Genomic DNA, 19,014 nt, shown 5'->3' with positions numbered 1-19,014 from the left:
CTAGTTGCATTTATTATTAGCTGCAATGATGTTGTCAATGCTCTGTACGTTTGTGAATAAATCAAGAAGATATTATTTTGAGTTTGGCAATTGATAAACTTGTAAACTTTGTAATCATTGTCTTATTATTAGCCCTTTGACGACCAAAACTGAACGGCTTGGAATTTTGCAATTCTGATTGCAGATTCGTGCTCAGCGACCCCAAAAACCTTAGTAAAAGTGTTATCAAAAATTAATTTTTTAAACTGAAAATATGAAAAAAAGAAAAAAAAATGATGGGACATATGTGTCCCATTGGTCGGTAACGGTAACTACCTTTGTATGGAAAAAAATATGTCTCCCATAAGAACTATGTGTAAAATCTTTTTCATTTTTAAGATGTTCAGAATTGTATGGAACCGAAAATGGTTTGAATTGTTGCTTTGTTGTGCCCATTTGATCCCGAATTTGATGATACTTTTGTAAATTTTTGTGTTTGAAAATTCGCGAATAATGGTCAAAATACAGGGAAATCAGTGGTAATTAGTTACCTTTACCGACCAATGGGACACATATGTCCAATCGCGCCAAAAGCAATAGAAATTAAAAAAAAATATTTTTTTTTGGAGAAAAGTCGATTATTTTTAGAAAGTAACGGACATTCCAAGCACAACATTTCAAATTTTCAGCTTTAAAAGGAGTTACACTTGTGTATCATTCGAACGATGATCTACAATTTAGGTTGAAACACATTTGAGTTGTTGTGATAACGACTAAAATAAATCGAAATGCAACAAAATAAAGTGTCTTCTTTGGGTAAAACGGATTTAAATCACGCATTTGCGTACATCGCTAGGATTTGCCTATAATTTCTGATGATTCATTTGTATCCATTGTAAATATTTCCAACGGTGAAAGAACTCCGGTTGACAGATAGCGTTGTAGCAGTTAGTGAAAAGAACGAGGAGAACGGTTGCATTCTTGACAACTTTGACATTTTGATGTACACACACATATAAAAACGTATGGCGGATTGAAAAACGTCACCAATGAACTAAACTATCACTTGGTGTAGCAAGTTCATTGAATGTGTGAACGGGTGGCAATATTCGATGACTTTAAAATCATATGAAAAATCACACAAGTGTTGACAGTGCAAACTCACGATTTTTTCGAAATATTTCTTTGAAAAACAAATCGTGGATGAAGCCTAGGCTTTGCAGAGCCGGAATATCAACAATAAAAGAAAATAATTGGATATAATTCCCAAACAAATAATGTATTTAAAATGTATGGCGTTTCCAATCTCACCACTGTTCACCACAATCAGTCAAAGCATTAATGTGAATGACGCATGACAAAGTGACTTTCACAGCACACGCATATGAATTGTTGTCATGTTTACAGTCGGAAATGTCAATGCAAAATCTCCACTATCCGGTTTCACTCTACTTTGCTAGAAGTCCCATGAGACTTTGAACGAAGTTTCCGAAGACTCAATAATATATTTGGTATTCAACAGAAATATAAAGTTGTATGAAGTTTGAAAAAAATATTTGTTTTGCATGCAAAATGATCCATTTTGGATTTAAATTCGTACAGAGTGGGAAGAATTATAGTCCTGAAGTGCAAAAAAAGCAGAGAGTGCGTTTTCTCGACTGAATAGGCCTGTGGTGAAGAATAATCATCTCCATCAACGGAGAAACAATTTGGATCTATGCTGTGAATGAAAATTTCGCACCGTAAATGCTCCAAAATAACGCTTAAGCCTTCTCAGCAGTGAAAATACACTCCCTGAAAAAAAGACAAACAAATAACAAAAAATTGAATCCATACACCGAATCATTTAAATATAAATACTTGTTTATTAAATGGTTTTATTTACAGAATTGTTTGTGCAAGTCGAATAATAAATACAATGCAACACAAAACACAAATGCAATTGATGAATCGCAAGAAAAAAAAGCTCTCATCAATTGTACATCATGTTTTCACTAAAATAGTGTTTAGGGATTGTAATGAATTGTATAACGACTTGAGGGGAAAAATATATATGTACCTTTTTTTAAAATGTTATTTTGTTTGTCAGAGCATTCAAAGCAATTTTCCATTATTTTAATATTCAAACTTTAAATGTTTTTTTTTTAATTTTTCCTCACATTTTGTCACACACATAAAAGGTGCACGTAATTGTAAGACGAGCGCCACATACAGCAATTTGCATTTCGTTTTCGCAAGCTCATTTATTCTTTCTTTTTTTCAGTTAAACAGTAATACTTGTGCCAATTTAACAGCTATAGCTTAACAAAATTACGTATATTCAAAAAAAAATATGGCGCCACTGTCTCTCTCTGCTGGCTTAACACGAAATCCTCAATTCGTGCTCATGTGATGTGATCAACAAATGCCTTACATCTCAAGTAATATTTACAATTTAAGAAATGCAAATATTTTTTCATAATTTTATTTTTTCTTTGTGGTTTTTCAGAAAAACCCAAAATTTTCTAAAAAAAAACAAGTCCGTTTGCCAATTGAATTTCATAAGTGTGCCTTAATTTAATAGTATTAGACTAATACTCATAATTTGTGAGTCACAAAATGTTCCTTGTATAGTGAATTTTGATAATAATAATTTTGGAATAAAAAGCTGCGGCTAAATTGACTGATTCAAGCATTTTTCTTTCTTTTTTTTCATTCAAACAAAGCTTTACAACTGGATGTGAGAGAATTTAGCACGCAGATAAAAGCCTTATCGTTTAACTCAATCTAAAAGTTTCATCCGATGAAAATAGATTAATTTAGATAAACAGTTTCAGAAAAATATGCCGAATTTGATTCGATTCCAATGGGTCTTATGCAAACGAGAATTTCATTCTTTTAGTATACGTTTTTTTTTTGTTGCTGGGTTCCAATTTTGCTACATTGAATATGGTTTTTGTTTTTGGTTTTATTTACAACTTGCAAAGAGATTTCTTCTTCATTATTTCTCATTCTTGGTGTGTATGTGTTTGTGGGTGTAATTTTTAAGGTCAAATAACAAGTGGGCCGTGTATAGTTTGATCTTGTTGGCAGTCGTGGTAATATTTCTTAATCGAGAGCATTAAACAGAGTTTCAATTAAATAATGTGTCATAATAAATGTTCAAATCTAAATATGTGTTTGTCTCTCTTTCTCTTTCTGTGTTTCTATGGTTGCACCGTCAGCGATTCTTTAGCCATTATTTAGCTGTACAACAATGTATTTAATGATTGAATATGAATATGGATTTGTGAATTAAATGCACACACAATTTGTGATTGAGCTAACAAATGTTTAATATCATTTCGGTTGTTGAGTGGTTGTTGTTGGCAAAGCTATTCGCCGTAAACGCTTATTATAAGAGTGAAAATAGCACCGGATATTCCAAAATGTGAAATGGCGAGAAAAAATATATATAGATTTATAAATTCCTCTACATGGAGTGTCCACACTGTGTTTCATTCTCTATATTTTCACTAAGTTTTCGTTATTTTTTGTTCCTTTTCTAGCTCATTCAGAAGCAATCAGTCAATCCCTCTGCGGATTTGGACACAAAAAGCGGATTAGTTTTGATTCCCTTGTGACCAAAAATTGACTGAGTGATTGAAATTATATTGATTTGATGAAATTAAGACAAATTATAAGAAAATTCAATACAAACCATTGAACAGAAAAACAAACCATTGAAATAAAGTGCATTTAATGAACAGAAATAGAATCCAACGGAAACGATTGAAATCAACTGAAAAATTTAAAAAAAAAACATTTCTTCTACACCCATTATGCGTCGCCCATATTCAGGTCGAGCCCACATTTTGGCGGGAAAATAACAGAAACAAATGAAAAAGACGAAAAAAAAACAAAAAAAAAATTACTTTCTTTAAATTACTTATGATTTAATATTTTAATTACAATACAATAGTATACCTCAAAATGTAAAATTAAATGTGCTTCTTACCATACTGGTAAATCATTGTCTTACAATTCCACAAGAAACAAACAATCAAACGACAAAACACTCTCTCACATTCTTTCTGTTCCAAAAATACAAATTAACGACTATGGTTACATAATAATAGTTTATAATAATTAGCATTTTAGCGTAACGTAATTTTAATTTCATTTTCATTTTCATTTCTCACTTGAAGGATAGGCAATTTCTCTTTATATAGCTCTTATACAATAATTAAATAAATGAATTTTGATCAACTGGGGAAAAAAGGAAGAAAATAAAAACATGTCTGATCGCAACAGAAGAACAAAAAAACACCTATTTGAAAAAGGAAATATAAATGAATCGGACTAGGCGTATGATTTCCGCTGTATTGTCAATGGACAAGTGTCGGAAGCCACAATAGGACGCCGTCCATTCATTCGTTTCATGAAACATTTATATTGTATTTAAATAAAAAGAGAAACAAAAAAAAAATTAAGACGAATAAAATACACACACATAAAAGTTAGCTATGCTATTTGAACCAACATTTCGTTGTGTATACAACTAAATGGAAAAAAGCCATTTGACGTTTTAAAAACAGCAAAAGACCGTAAAAATCTAAACGGAACTGGTTGGATCGATGGAAAATACACATTACAAATGATCCATTTGAAATGAGTGTTTCATTCTCTCTAGCTCATTTTCATGAAGTAAACAGAAAAAAATAAGAAATAAAGAGACAAAAGGAACAACTGTTTCATTTTCCACTAAAATTTCGCTAATAATATTTCATAACTGAATGTGTGTTGCGCTTTGCATTGCATGAAAAACACGCAACCAAACAAAAATTCTCAGTAGGCAAATCATAGTAGGTTCAGATTTATTGCAATTTCAGTTTCATTTTGCTAGTTTTTCTCTCTTTTAAAATTCAAAATTGAAAAAAATTCATTTGAAAATAAAAAAACGAATACAAACAACTGAAAACAACAGAAAAAAATAAGGAAATTAATAGAGAGATAACCGAAAGACTATGTGCTATGTACACATACGCGGAATTCTTACTGGGATTCATGTGTTCGCAATAAATTCATTTCTTGCAAAGCGAATTTATTCGAAGTGTTTTTAAAGCTTTTTATTTTCATTTCATTTTTTGTTTAATTTATGGGTTTTAGAAGCCACCTTCAATATATTCAGTTTCAGTATATGTTTTCCATTTTTGGTTCAGTATCGATGCACTGTCCTAAATGAACGCTTCATTCATCAAGAGTTACTTCTCGATTATTCTTCTCCTAAATTTCGAACCAATTAATCAAATTGTTTCCTTTTTCGTTTCCTATTCTTTTCCCTTTTTAAACTATTTCCCTCGTTTCCTAATAATGGAATGACCCAATTTTCTCAAACGCACAATACTCATTTATGTGGGTTATCTGCATCAACTGCGATGTATCGTTTTCCTTTTTCTTCTCACATTTGTCGGTCTGTCTGCTTCATTCGATCACATTTTGATTCATTTTCGAGTGGCGCTAAAAACTGGAGCATTTGGGGTTTATTGGCATCTGTGTATGTCTTGTCTTTTGTTCTCTATGTCTCAATTTCAAGCATTGTTGTTGTTGTTGTTGTTGTTATTGTTGTTGTTGTTGTTGTTGGTTGATGAGGTTTCGTTACTTTTCACGAAATCGATTTGTGCATATGTGAAGGTGGGAGCTTCAGCGCCTGTGTTTGGATTTTGAATGGTTGCAATATTGCCTGCCGTACTATTGACCAATGGAGCTGCAGTGATTGAGGAACATGCAGGTAAATCAAGACTAGCATAGTGTAATTCACGTTCCGAGCTAACGGATGGTGGTCGCGATGTGAATACAGTCGTTGGTGTCATCGTTTGTGTCGTTTGCTGCTGCTGCTGCGGTTGCTGTTGTTCAATTACCGAAACGACAGACGATGGACGTGATGATTGACTGTAGTCAGAGCCCGATGATAAAAATGACGATGATTGAGGCCGAGTTATGGTGCCACTGCCACACAATGTTGACGACGATGAACGAACCTAGTTTCCATTTGAAAAAAAAACCCATTCAATTACCAGATTCAACAAAGTTTTACATAAATAATAAATGATGAGCGGCAATGTAAAGTATAGTATAGTATAGTACATACCGATTGTGTTCCCATTTCGTTGAGTGGTGTTGACGTCAGCGAAAATGTGGAAGTTGATTGGCGTTCACTGTTGGCGGAGTTGGGCCGATTCAATGGGGTAAACGTGGTCTTTTCACTATTCACCGAATTTGGTCGGGCGATGCTTCGTCCGCCCATCGAATGCGACGAGCTGCTCGATCTCAATTCAAGCATTTCATAGCCACCATTGTCGATTGATGGTTTTCGTACCTGTTTGTCCATCGGTGCCGAACGTTGTCGGCTGAACGAAGTGTTTGCCGTAGAAATGGATTTATTCTGTTGGAACACTTCTATGTCAGCGCGCGAGGTAATCGGTTTGAAACCATCGATATTTGTCTTCACTTGTGTGTTGGCCAGCAATTTATCGGGATCGTTGTTGGTTGACACGAGTGCCGTTTTCTTCAATGGGAACGGTTCTTGTGGCGATTGTTGCATTTGAGGCTGTGGCGTTACGATACGTTTGCTCAATACGGGATTCATTAGTGTATAGTCTCCCTCATCACAATTGGAATTTTTGGAATTGGTTGTAACAGTCGTTGACGGTGTGGTTGGCTTATTTGAACCAGAACCAGATCCGGACGCTGAACAATCCATTTTGTTTTCGTCGATTTTACTGCAGCCGAAAAATGACGATTTCAACTTTTTTATATTCTCTTTTGGACTAAGCGTTGGCCCGGTGTTTCGCATTGACGATTTACTGCTGCCAAGTGTCATGTCAGCGTAATCGCTGCTCAGTACATCGAGCGGAATCATTGTTTTAGTTGATTTAGCACTGTGAGTAGGATATGCAGACGGGGTTGGAGGCTCAGATTCACTTTCCGACAAACGTAATGTGCCTGTGATAACAATAAAAACCCAGTTTAACCAAATGAGAATACAGAAAAGGAAAAAAAAGTGAAAAATTTAAATATGTTTTACCTGTTGTACCATCCACAAGGCATTTACGCTTTTGTTCATCGCAATGCAATTGCATCGATTGACTAGAAAAGATTTGCTTGTTCACTCCGCTATTCGGGCTATTTGGACTGAATGGGAAAATGGTGGATGCATTGTGTGGTGTGATGTCACCGGTTGGCGTTGTAATGCTACATTCACTCATTGAATCGGATGATGTTTGAGCACTTGTCGGTTTAATATTTGTATTCAGACTCAAAAATGTTGGCGGTACCATTTTGCTGGCGGCAAAACTGTGATACGGATTATTTGGTGGCTGGGCGCCTATGGTTTGTTTGGAAATTGTGGCATTGTTTGGCTGAGATTGTTGCGATGATGATGATTTCTTAATTGCAATTGGAAGTGAACGCATGCGACTGTTGCGCGATTCAATGGCATGAGTGGAAATCTCAATGCTGCTTGTGCTGCTGCAGTCACTGCTTGCGCTCGATGTACGCGGAATATTACCAGTGTAATTCATGTTGATGTACTCATTTGATGATGATATCGATGATGATGACGACTGTCGGTTTCGTTCAAGGGCAATATGGCCAACGTTATTGTTATTATTTAGGTTATTTGAATTGTTATTGGTCGTTCGATTGTTCCACGACATTTCCATGTAGCCGTCGGGTGCATTACCCGAACCCACATGATGCATTGCTGGCTGTTGCTGCTGGTGCTGTAATTGTTGTAGTTGTGAACTTTGACTAGATACTTTGGGAATGGCCGATGAGCGTACATTCACCGGGCTCATGTTCAAATAATCATCGTTGCTAATCGAATTTTGATGAGTTCGCGACACTGGAATATTTCGATGCGTTGCCGCTGGAGATGAAATACTTGCCGTCCTTGTTGAAGCATATTTGGTTGGTGACGATGAAATGCTCGAGCTACTGACACCCCGTTGAAATGTTAAACTGTTTGTGCTGTGCTTTGAATCACTGCTACCGACCGGTTTCATTGACATGTATCCGTCACTGTCACTTGGCCCATCATTGCGTCGGCCAATTGGCAACGGCTGTGATGTTGCTGCCGATTCTTTCAACACAGATGTGCCCGATATTGATGCAGACTTCTTTCTCTTGCCAATCTCCGCCTGATTGCCATTTTGCGGATATTCAATTTCCATTAGATCGTAGCAGCTCGAGTGTTTCGGGTCATAGCTCGAATCATTCGACAATGAATCATCGTCTTTCTTTGAGAAATCGATTTCCATTAGATCGTCCATCGGATCGATTGAATTGCTCTTATTGTTGAGATTGTGACAGCTCTCCTGTTGAAGAGAAATAGAAATGGACGTTAGTAAAATGTGTATGACTTCATTAAATTCAAATCGTAAATTTACCGTTGACCGTGGTCCATTCGCCAAATATGGTATGCTCATGGATTTCTTGTTCATGTCACTCGAGCTGCCACCACTGCTAATATTGTTGTTTAATGCATTTTGATTGTGCGACGAACTGCTCACCGCCATCCGGTTGTTGTTTATCGTTGTATTCAAATTTGCAATGTCCTGACTATTTGCTTTCATTAAATTCGTTGAGTTAGTTAAGCCTTTGTATAGATCGGATCGTGCCACTTTGGCTCTAGATCCCACGGAAAATGCTCGTACACGTGACGTATTGCTGCCATGTTCAGCCGATAGCATATCAACGCGCATTTTGCGCTTGTTGTGCTCCAGTCGGCTGCCCACCGAATAAGCTCGAATTGGTCGCTCCAGGAACATACTGCAGGGAAAAAGGTGGGAAAATTGAATTAAAACTTGAACATGAATCCAACCGATTAGTCTTTAGTAGGTCGACTTACTTTGGATCATCATCATCGGGCGTGAAATGTGACACCACTTTGTCGAGTTGATATTCGGCAAAGCGTAAGTCTGTTGACGGTGTGCCCGATGTGATGCTGCAACTGGATGCGGCCGAACTCATACTGCTGGTATTGTTGGCATGCGGAAGATTTTGTTCCATATCAATGTACTCTTCGCCAGTTGGTCGTAAACCACTCTGAACTGGCACATACGAATCAACGCAATCCTCTGCCAAACTGGACGCTTGACTCAGTGCGCACGAGTTCGTACTTGCAAACATTCTGTTAAAATAGAGAGAAAAAAACACATACACATTCAAGTCATATGGATTTAACATTTCGAGTTTAAGAATTGGTTTCAATAAGCAAATCATTTGAATTTAAAGTGGAAATTCATGCAAACAACGTTGTCATTGTGTGACATACCCTTTATTATAATCGGCGCCAGGTGACATCATCATATAGCCCGTGTTATTCGGTTGATCAATGACTGGTGAATTACCGTATGGGCTGTATGCTGACTGTGGACTCTCGGTTCGATACGGTTGCTGTTGTTGCTGTTGCTGAGATTGAATTGGTAGCGAAAGCGATCCACTGCTTGAGCCCGTACGAATGCCATTTATATTTGGTATGCTATGATCGGATGATGTCACAAATTCATCACCATTCTCTTCAGGTATCACAGATCCAGATGTGCATGGACTGAAAAAACACACGAAAATTAAATATCAATGAATTTTTTGGGATTTCCAATCGGAAAATTAATGTGGAAAATCATAAATTTTCAAGACTCTCACTTGTACGTTTTTACTGGGAAACCATTGCTTTCGTCTGGGGTGAAACAACCATCTGGCTCATCAATACTCAATGACGAACCATCACTTTCCGAGCAACTTTTTGAGAACGTTTTCAAACTGTGGACAAAATAAAACAAAACGACAAATTAATTATTATTACGTATGCGATTGATTTTAAACGATTTTTGACATAAACATTTCAACACGTGCAAACGCGGCCACATTCTAAAGAAATACGATTTCCATTGACAATTGAATGCAAAAAGGTCTTTCAACCAGAGCTATCAACGACAACGATAATCGCAACAACAACAACATCAATAAATAACCGACCGACCGACCGACCGGGCAAGTCGAGAGCGCAAACCAGCGAAAAATTTACATAATTCAAAACGAGTACTAGTAATTATATGGTTGGAACATTTTCAATTGATTGTGAATAAAACATGAGATTTGGTTTATAAATGGAACGATTTTTAACAATGTAAAAATCGTCAATTAAGTGAATCCATTGATTTTTCGGATTTTCATTTCGATTTCAACATGTTTTGTGCTTCATTTTAATTTATAAAAATTGCACGCGAGTCAATTTAAAAATTTAAAACTACCTACTACAAAGTCAGGGGGAACGTTTTTTTTTTTCTCTCTTGAGCAACGAAGCTGCGATAAAATGGGGAAACTTTTGTTGTTTGAATTAAAAAGAGAAGATTTTCACATGGCACACAGACACACACACACACGTGTGTGTACATGAAAGCTTGAGTAAAAACAAATTGGAAAATCAATAGTGTTATTAAAAACTATTACCGCTTGTTTTGAAAAGTGCTTCGGCGAAGTGCTTTGTTTTAATAGCATAGCGCATTTGCGCTTAATAAAATGGGGGATATCACGCGTCCATTATTAAAAAACCGTTTTGCTTAAATTTGTGGTGAAAAGTTCCATCCAATTATTTAAGTTTTAATATAGGAATATTGATGTGTTTCATGTAGCAACATCAAAAGTGATTAGAACATTTTCTCACTCTCGCCCTGTCTCTCATTTGCCAATGGATTTGATTGTTGCTGTTGTTGCTCAACGTATGATTCGATAGGTGCGTGATGCACATCGCCTGGTGCCACATATCTCACATTCGAATTGATTGATTAATTACGCATGTTGGATTTTCCATACACAAACACACAAGCACACTCTCTCTCCCAGTATGCATGTGCGTGTGTATCAATTTGTTTGGAATGTAATTTACCTTGGACTCAACGGCACCGGTTGGCTGCCGCTATGATTCGAATTGACCGGTGGACTATGGCGATAGCTGTTTGTGTACATCGAATGCGGACGTCCAGTTATTGCTAATGGTATGGTTCGTGGTGGCGGCATCGATTGATTCTGAATCAATTGCGCGGTTCCATCGCTGGTTGTTCGATTATGCGTTGGTAAACTGCCGCAACGATCACGCAAATTCAAGCCTATGGCGAAATCGAATGAAAAAATTATGAGCAAAAAAATAATCATTTTAAAATATTCAAAATATAAAAAAAACAACGTCCATCACACGCTTAGGTCTATCTTAATAATTGAAGCATTTTTATGTGCGCAACCATTTAACCGTCTTAAACAAATTTCTGTACATTTAAATTTAGGTAAGAAAAATGCGAAATAAAACTTAAAATTTATGATTAGGATCTTCAATTCGTTGGCTTGATTGGAAGAACATATGCAAATGTTTATAAGTGATTCAATAAAAATGGCATGCAAACTGGAACAGAACAAAAACCCATACCAATTTTTTGTTTGCTTTCATTAGCCTATACAAATTTTAACGAACTACGAAATTAATCATGCAATAAAGAAAGCAGTTAAATTCAACTAGAACAAATGAATGAAAGAGCGAACGCAAAAAAAAAGAGCGAAAGAGTTTTATGAATTGTTTCATTTGATTATTATTAAATAACAATAGTATGCGAATGGAAGTGCTCAACGTTAAAATAGATGAGCATGCTGAAAACAGTAATCATAAACTTGGAGCAGAGAGAGAGAGAGAGAGATGTCCAAAGTTAAATATTAACTTGATATTCAAAGCGCTGCGTTATTGGCGCTTTGCATTCGTAAAATTCATTCAAAAGTACAATTCAGCCCGGAAATTCATTGATATTTAATTTTGGTGAAATGGTTGGTGTGTCTGTGTAGTGTGCAGATTTTGTACTACGATTAGTTTGATAGAACAATCAAAATGAAACGAAATTCGCTTTCAATATGGAATTCAATGGAACGATAGTCATAAGTTATTTATATAATTATGCATTGTTAGACACAAATGATCCAAAAGTTCTGTAATAAGTGGTGTGAGACTCATATTAAAATTGAGCATGATGATTGTTGCTGTAAAGAGCAACACTGCTCCCATGCTCCCTTATTCTCTTCTCTCTGTTCCGCTATGTGTCTTTCACACACACGCAGTCGCTCTCTGCTTCAACACAAAAGAGAATAAGAGAGTGCACAATTTTCAAGCAACCGAAAAAAAGTACACGACCGGGAAGAAGAATCGCATTGAAGAAAAATTAATAATGGAAACTAACGTAAAAGGAGAGAGCTTGTTAGTCGACAACGTAAAATACAATGTTGATTTCCGTTGCAAAACAACTATTTGCGGTTTCAGATCACGTTCTGACTCGAGACTCCAGTTGCGAGTGAGCGTGCGCGTGAAATTGAACTGTTGTTAGCAAAGCGGAAGAAGAGGTAAAAAAAACTAGTCGGGTAATACGAGAAACTTATGAATATCGCATTGGATTCAGAGAGGTCCATGGAGAAAGAGACACACACAGAGAGAGAGAGAGAGTGAGAGAGAGTGAGAATGAGGGTGAAAGAGAAAGAGTTGGAGAAGATTATACTCTATTATATTATGTGTACGAAATCTTGAATTGCATTTCGACTACATACTCCTCAGCGAGTTGCAGCCTTTGCAGCGCAATGCTGATGCTATCGATGCTACGGTTGTTGGTGGTGGTGTTTTTGTTGATGATGAAGATGATAATGTGGATAAGGTGGATGGTGATGATGATGACGATGGAAAAACTATGGTTAATGAAGGCATGTTTTGATTAATGCTAGATGAGTTTGGTGCACTAATTATGATCGATGGTACAATAAGTGTTTGATCATTGGATGGTGGACTGATTTCCGTATAGTTAGTAAATGTGGAGGTTGATGCATTTTTTGAAACAATATGTGTGTCACGTTTGTATTGTTGCTCGTTACAGTAATCGATGTATGAATCGTGCATACCCTTTCGATTGGCCATTGCGACCGCGGATGATGATGATGTCATCAATAAATAGGTGGACGATGAATCGGCCGACTCAACGGCATCAGAAGACGCGGTGTGAATGTGATTGTTGTTGTTAATGTTCAAACGATTATTTTGATAGTTCGGTTTGATTGGTTTATGAGTGTGATTTTTATTGCTTGGTTTATCGATGTGATAAAAACAGCAGGTTGGCAGGTGTTTACGACTTCCGTCGGCATTTCTCAATGTGCACATGGTTTCGCACAATTTGCGCAGTATCGACGAACCGTTCAGTTCGGCTGTGGCCGAGACGGCGGCAGCAGCAGCAGCCGCAGCGGCTGTTGTTATCGATGAATTCGATGACGAATGCATTGACGACAGCGATGAAATGCTATTTTTCGGATATGATGCCAAACAACCACCAGATGTAGCCACCGGATGCAATTCGGTATTACTACGGTCAAATGAATGCAACAGTGATGATGACGACGATGCGCCCGATGGGAACATCATCATATCGACAGGTGACTCTTCTTCGGTGAGTGGTAGCGAACGTGTTCGCTGATGAAAACAACTGTGCTGATGATGATGATGGAGATGATTTGATTTTGTGATCATCGTCGATATAGATGGGATCGCACTACCGCTATTTGGCTGTGAACTAATGATGGGCACTTGTGCTACGGATTTCATTTTGATATGAGAATTTTCTGCATTTAATTCACTAGGCGATGATGTCAATAAAGCGGTTGTGGTTGTTATTGGTAATGAAAATGCTCTTTGATGTGATACGGTTAATTCATTTGACGCAAGAACTGAAAAACTATTTGCAGCTACTACTGTAAAAAGAAAGAACAAAGAGAGAAAAAATAACGTAAACAAAATCAAGAGGAACCAAAACGAAATAAAAAAAAAACAGAAACAAAATGAACGAAAATAATGATGAAAAAAAAACAGAAATCAAAAATACGTAATCACACTCGAATCAAAATAAAAAATTGAACTACGATTTCAAACCAAATGAAATGGAACACAAACATTTCCACAGCGAATGGTGGAATCGCACGCAAAAAAAGTATGTCTAAAATAAGAATTCAAGAGAAGGAATACGGATAAGAGGGAATACAAAACATATAGAAAGAGTCAATGAATGAATGTTTATTAGTCACTTAGGGTGTTAGGCCAATGACAAACCGTTTTTGTTAGCATTTCTGAGTTATGGGTTTGAGATTTTTGTATGGTTTTTATTTTTGTTAACGTAAAAATGTTCTTCTTTTTTTTGTTCGTATTTAAAATTGAATGGAAGGTGTAAATGAATGATTGTGTTGGTCAATGAGTTTAATTCCTAGAATATTTTTTGTTATCACATGCAAAGAGTACTTTTTTTTAACTAGAGAATGAAATTTCTACGTACACATCCAGACAGAAAACAAAAGAATATTTGCAACAATGAACACGAGTTGTGAGAATGTCAACAAAAGGAAGAGAGCGAAAAAATTTGAGTATAAAACGTTCAAATTTCCTGTATACTCGGCATCAACAGAGAGAGAGAGAGAGAGAGAGAGAAAACACACAAAAAATATCGTGCATCAGTAATGGAAATGATTAAATTAAATCGAAAATAAAACTGCGATAAGTCTTTTTTTTCTTTCGTTGCGATACGGAAGTTTCCTGTGCAAACAGTTGCGAATCGTAAACAATCGATTTGCCATGATAAGTCGAAAAAAAATAACAGCAAAAAAAGCGATCAACGTTTCGAATGAAACATTGGAAAAGCAAATTGTGAAATGGATTGCAATAATGAAAACGGAACACCGATGTGTGTGTGGATTTGACGAGAAAAAAAAACGCTACGATTGGGAAAAATAAACAGCAGGTGGATTTTAGCATAAAAATCTACTTTTTTTCTACAACGGATTTCCACTTGAAATAGGCCAACGCAATGAAAGCAAGCGATGTAACCTACAGCTCAAGATGCAAATCCATGCAACAATGCAATTTTGGTTATATTTTTGTATTTATGATTCGAAACCAACAAAAAATCGAGAAAAAAAAATGAAGACAGAGTATAAACCGGAAACAATATGTGTCGAATATGTGTGTGATGGTGGGTTTGGCGAACAGTACCTGAAACCGAATGACGACGATGATAGGAAGATGACTGCATTGAACGAAGATATTGTGGATTACATGTGGTCAAATTGATGAACGACGATGTTCCAACTTTAGTGGCAGCCACCGATTGGGTTGGTGCTGCTTTTAGTGAATTCGTACTGTATGAAGTTGAAGTGATGACGGTTTGACATGGATTTTGTGAAACGATTGTTGTGATGGTGGTTGTTACTACAGCGCCCGCCGGTCGCATTGCCGTGACAATGCCGGCCATTTGTGTATTATTGTTATTATTTTGCGCTGGAAAAAATGATACACAACACGACAAATGAACTTTTTTTTTGTTATTTTCCAGTGTGTCACATACACATAGCCTACAATTTATGTATGCGACAGTTTTTTTTTCATCAAGATATAAAAAAGAGCATTGCTATTTAAATGTGTGTGTGTGTGTATTTCAGAAAAAATGATGCCAAAATGTCAGAATTTGTGTGAATTGTGAGAGCAGTTTAGCGGAATGGAAATACATTTCGAACATAAAATAAACGGATATATCGAATTTAGTTAAAATAAATCGGAAATAAAATGTTCAACTGGTTCTGAGTAAACGATAAGAAGAAGAAAAAAAGTGACGAATTCAAATGAAAAGCAATATGCATCAAATGAAATGTGTTTCAACTGAAGAGTACACAGTGAATTATTATGTACAAAATGGCAAATTCGAGTGAGTTGACATGTATATATGGTGAATGCGTTTTGAGAGTGTAATGAGCACATTGAGTCGATTTAGTTTAAAATGCAGTTAAAAGTTTGTCCTCTTTTCTACTTGTTTCATTTCATTGGACTTCTTTTTTATTATTTCGACGACATAGAGAGAGTGAAAAAAAAACAACAAGCGGCGGACAAGTCGTCGCGGAAAAGCGAATATATGTAAGCATTGCACATTTCGTTTTTCTTGTGAGAGTGTCTTTGTGTGTGTGTGCAATGACAACTCAGACACTGGCATATAGAAAACGACATAAAGCTAGATGAGAACCCTGTTCCAAGCTACGGAATTCCCCATGCAAATTTCAAATGTAATAAGTATTTATGTAGAAATGGGAAAAAGTGGCACATACCCAACGAAAAAGAGCGCTCTCTCTCTCCCTCTCTCTCTCTCTCTCTTGAAAGAGAAAGAGAAGAAAAGAAACACATGAACTGGATGAAATCTCAAAATAGCAGAAAGAACGTGAATTGGTTGGAATTTTCAGCAAATTTCTCATTTTATACAGTCGTTGACGATATTTTAGATGTGAAAATTCCAAGTCAATATTCCTTATTTTGCGTTTTAAGTACATTCCAAGCATGATCTTTCTTTAGGATTTTCCGCAATGAAAAGAAAATATTTTCACTTTGACAGGGGTGGCCAATAGCTTGTACAACATTCTCAATGTGAATATAAAAAAAAATGGAGATAGAGAGAGTTCATTTCGGTATCTTAAGCATGATGCTATAGGTCTTTTCGTGCTGTTGAGTCGTTGTGACCATAACGCATAATTATACACGTCTCTCGGTAATGTCAGAACAAAGTCTTATCACCGTCATTTCTACATTCATTTTGAGGTGTATATATATACACTTGTAGTGTATAAAGACTATACCTCAAACTGGTACGAGATGACAATCTAACAAGCAAATCACAACGAATATCAACAACATTAAAAGTTACAACATTGACCATTAAAAAAAAACTGTTTCAGACGATAATAAATGTACACATTGAATACATTTTGGTGTGTGCTTATAGTTTTAATTGGTCTATGAAAAAAAAAAACGCAAAAAATGAGCTAAATAGATAAGTTTGCGATATATAATCTTGATACACGATATGGACGAAGAGAGATAGAGAGAGAGTATCTAGATATATAATACTGATATAGCCAATTAATAAAAATAGTAAACAATGGGTTTGCCTATAATTCAGTGGTAATTAGCATATTAGATGAGTAAAAGGCGTTTTCTTTTGTCTTTCTTAGCTTCATTACATTCAATTCAACGTTTCGTTTCCGAAAACTCTTTCTATTTCCGATTCCGTTATTTATTATTCAGTTGTAACTGTGAGCTCTATATATTTCTCTTCATCACTGTCTTCGGCTGTCTTTTTCTCTGCTCTGTTTTTTCCCCTTTCCTGGCGGGATTACTCATTCCATGGGTTTGTTACATACAATGTAGTAATATATAGCAAAGTGATATAGATAACAGTTTATGATTGAAAAAGCAGCAGCGTAGAAAATGATTGAAGAAAAATGAACGGAATGGAAGGCATAAGAGAAAGCGTTTTTTGAAGTCGAACAATTGAAACATTCAAATGCTTTGCATTCATCGAAATCACGGATCTCAGGGTATACATATATTCGAAGGGTTGGGTATTGAGACCGCGTAGACTTGTAAACTTGAAATGGTATATCATTAAAAAGTGGTCAGGCAAAAAAAAAACACAACCAGCTATAAAGAATTAGTTATGTATTATTATGCATATATATATATATATCCCCTTGCATTAACCCAGATCCTAGAAGTGATTATGTGTTTGCAATTGTTCGTACTGAAACTATTGATTTGTATAGAATCCGTACCCGCTTCGTTGATGTTATTTGGAATTGGTTCGGTTGCCGGAGCAGTTGTTGCTGACAAAGACGTGGACGACGACGATGACGACGGCAGTGGCATGGCCGCCTTTGACGAATCCACACAATCATCTCCTGCAATGTTTTCCGTTGTGTCAATCGATAGTGATCGTACGACGTTTGGTTGATGGTCGTCGTCAACAACTGGCACTTCGCTTTCCATCGATTCGGAATTGGTAAGAACGATGTCCGGTGTTGAAGCGTTTGGCCGAATTGATGATGTGTTGCTGATGACCGTCACAATGGAACCACCCGTTGACTCTTCAACAACTGTATCGGCAACCGGATAGCGATAGCCCGAACCACGACGATGACTGTGGTGATGTGTGTGACTCGGATTCTGACAATGATGGTGCGTTGTTATCAAATACGTCGATTCCGAGTCATCATCATGCTCTGTATTAAGTGTGATTGCAAATGTTTGAGAACGGGTTCGGATTATCACAAATTTGTTTTATTGGTTTTTTATTATTGGTTTCTGTGTGTTTTTTTTTTGTTTTTTCTAGCCTTTTAACACAAATTTATAGCGAACCTAATCCCTAGCCTAGGCAATGCAATGCTTTTTTCACTTCTAGCTTTTTTTCCCTACTGCTAGGATTTCTACCATCAAATTAATTGGGAACCTAGGGGGTAAAATCATTTTTTTCATCTTTTATATCCGCACGCATCAAGTAATAACTTAGAAATTGAATGGTATGCATGTGAATCCGAAATATCCAATATTTATCGTGAACGACAAATGAATATTACTGAATATACATAGATATGTCAAATTTACGTGTATACATATGAAAAATAAAAATAGTAGCAAATAGTAGTGAATCAAACCTTCAACCGTAAATTTGAACGATTTCGGTAGATAACGGTGAATATATTGGAACATTTTTTGACATTACAGTCTAATGAATATTATACATAGATATTTGAGATTGACGAGCATACCAGTAAATTAGTGCAGATTGTATAGTCAAAAAATGTTCCAATATTCATCGTAATCCACCAAAATCTGCCAAAATCCTTCAAAAATGGTTCAAATTTTCGGTTGAAGATTTGATTCACTATTATTTTTATTTTTTCAGAGCTATTTGCGTTCTGCAAAATCGCGTGAAGCCCCTAGTTGGGAACTTTGTCGTTCTTACATTTTCCAACTCATTTCATGTGCTCAGCCAGAGTCACGAACTGTAACCATTTCATTCGATTGATGCTCTCATTTCGTGAGAATGATATATGCATGATTCAATTGAGCAACAAAAATAAAGCTGTGGTCAATTTCTATTTGGGTTTGTTGGTTGGTTTGTTGTTGAATTGTTT

The 19,014-nt window shown here is 36.2% G+C and overlaps 1 protein-coding gene across 43 annotated transcripts in view; it reads right to left on the bottom strand.

Annotated features, from left to right (window-relative positions):
- Nucleotides 1–3,868: 3,868 nt before the first annotated feature.
- LOC129565234 (insulin receptor substrate 1) overlaps nt 3,869–19,014 on the bottom strand; it is a 41,069-nt gene continuing 25,923 nt past the window's right edge. For 7 of the 43 annotated variants that reach the window (XM_055439840.1, XM_055439839.1, XM_055439845.1 and 4 more), the window contains exons 6-16: nt 17,653–18,099; nt 15,053–15,337; nt 12,580–13,764; nt 10,889–11,108; nt 9,646–9,762; nt 9,275–9,550; nt 8,849–9,130; nt 8,388–8,769; nt 7,025–8,315; nt 6,089–6,942; nt 3,869–5,978 (exon numbers count right to left, since the gene is read on the bottom strand). In XM_055439840.1, the coding sequence (XP_055295815.1) occupies nt 5,529–5,978; nt 6,089–6,942; nt 7,025–8,315; nt 8,388–8,769; nt 8,849–9,130; nt 9,275–9,550; nt 9,646–9,762; nt 10,889–11,108; nt 12,580–13,764; nt 15,053–15,337; nt 17,653–18,099 (5,789 nt within the window). In that variant the 3' untranslated portion in view covers nt 3,869–5,528. The remainder of the gene's footprint in view (nt 5,979–6,088; nt 6,943–7,024; nt 8,316–8,387; nt 8,770–8,848; nt 9,131–9,274; nt 9,551–9,645; nt 9,763–10,888; nt 11,109–12,579; nt 13,765–15,052; nt 15,338–17,652; nt 18,100–19,014) is intronic. The other 36 variants (XM_055439867.1, XM_055439863.1, XM_055439865.1 and 33 more) reach the window with 13 other exon arrangements.

Source organism: Sitodiplosis mosellana, unplaced genomic scaffold, assembly GCF_009176505.1.
Source record: "Sitodiplosis mosellana isolate CC-2019 unplaced genomic scaffold, AAFC_SMos_1.0 Smas_scaffold_2, whole genome shotgun sequence".
In the NCBI taxonomy this organism is placed as follows: domain Eukaryota; kingdom Metazoa; phylum Arthropoda; class Insecta; order Diptera; family Cecidomyiidae; genus Sitodiplosis; species Sitodiplosis mosellana.
Note: the sequence above shows the minus strand (reverse complement) of the source record. Positions and strands in the feature narration are given on the sequence as shown.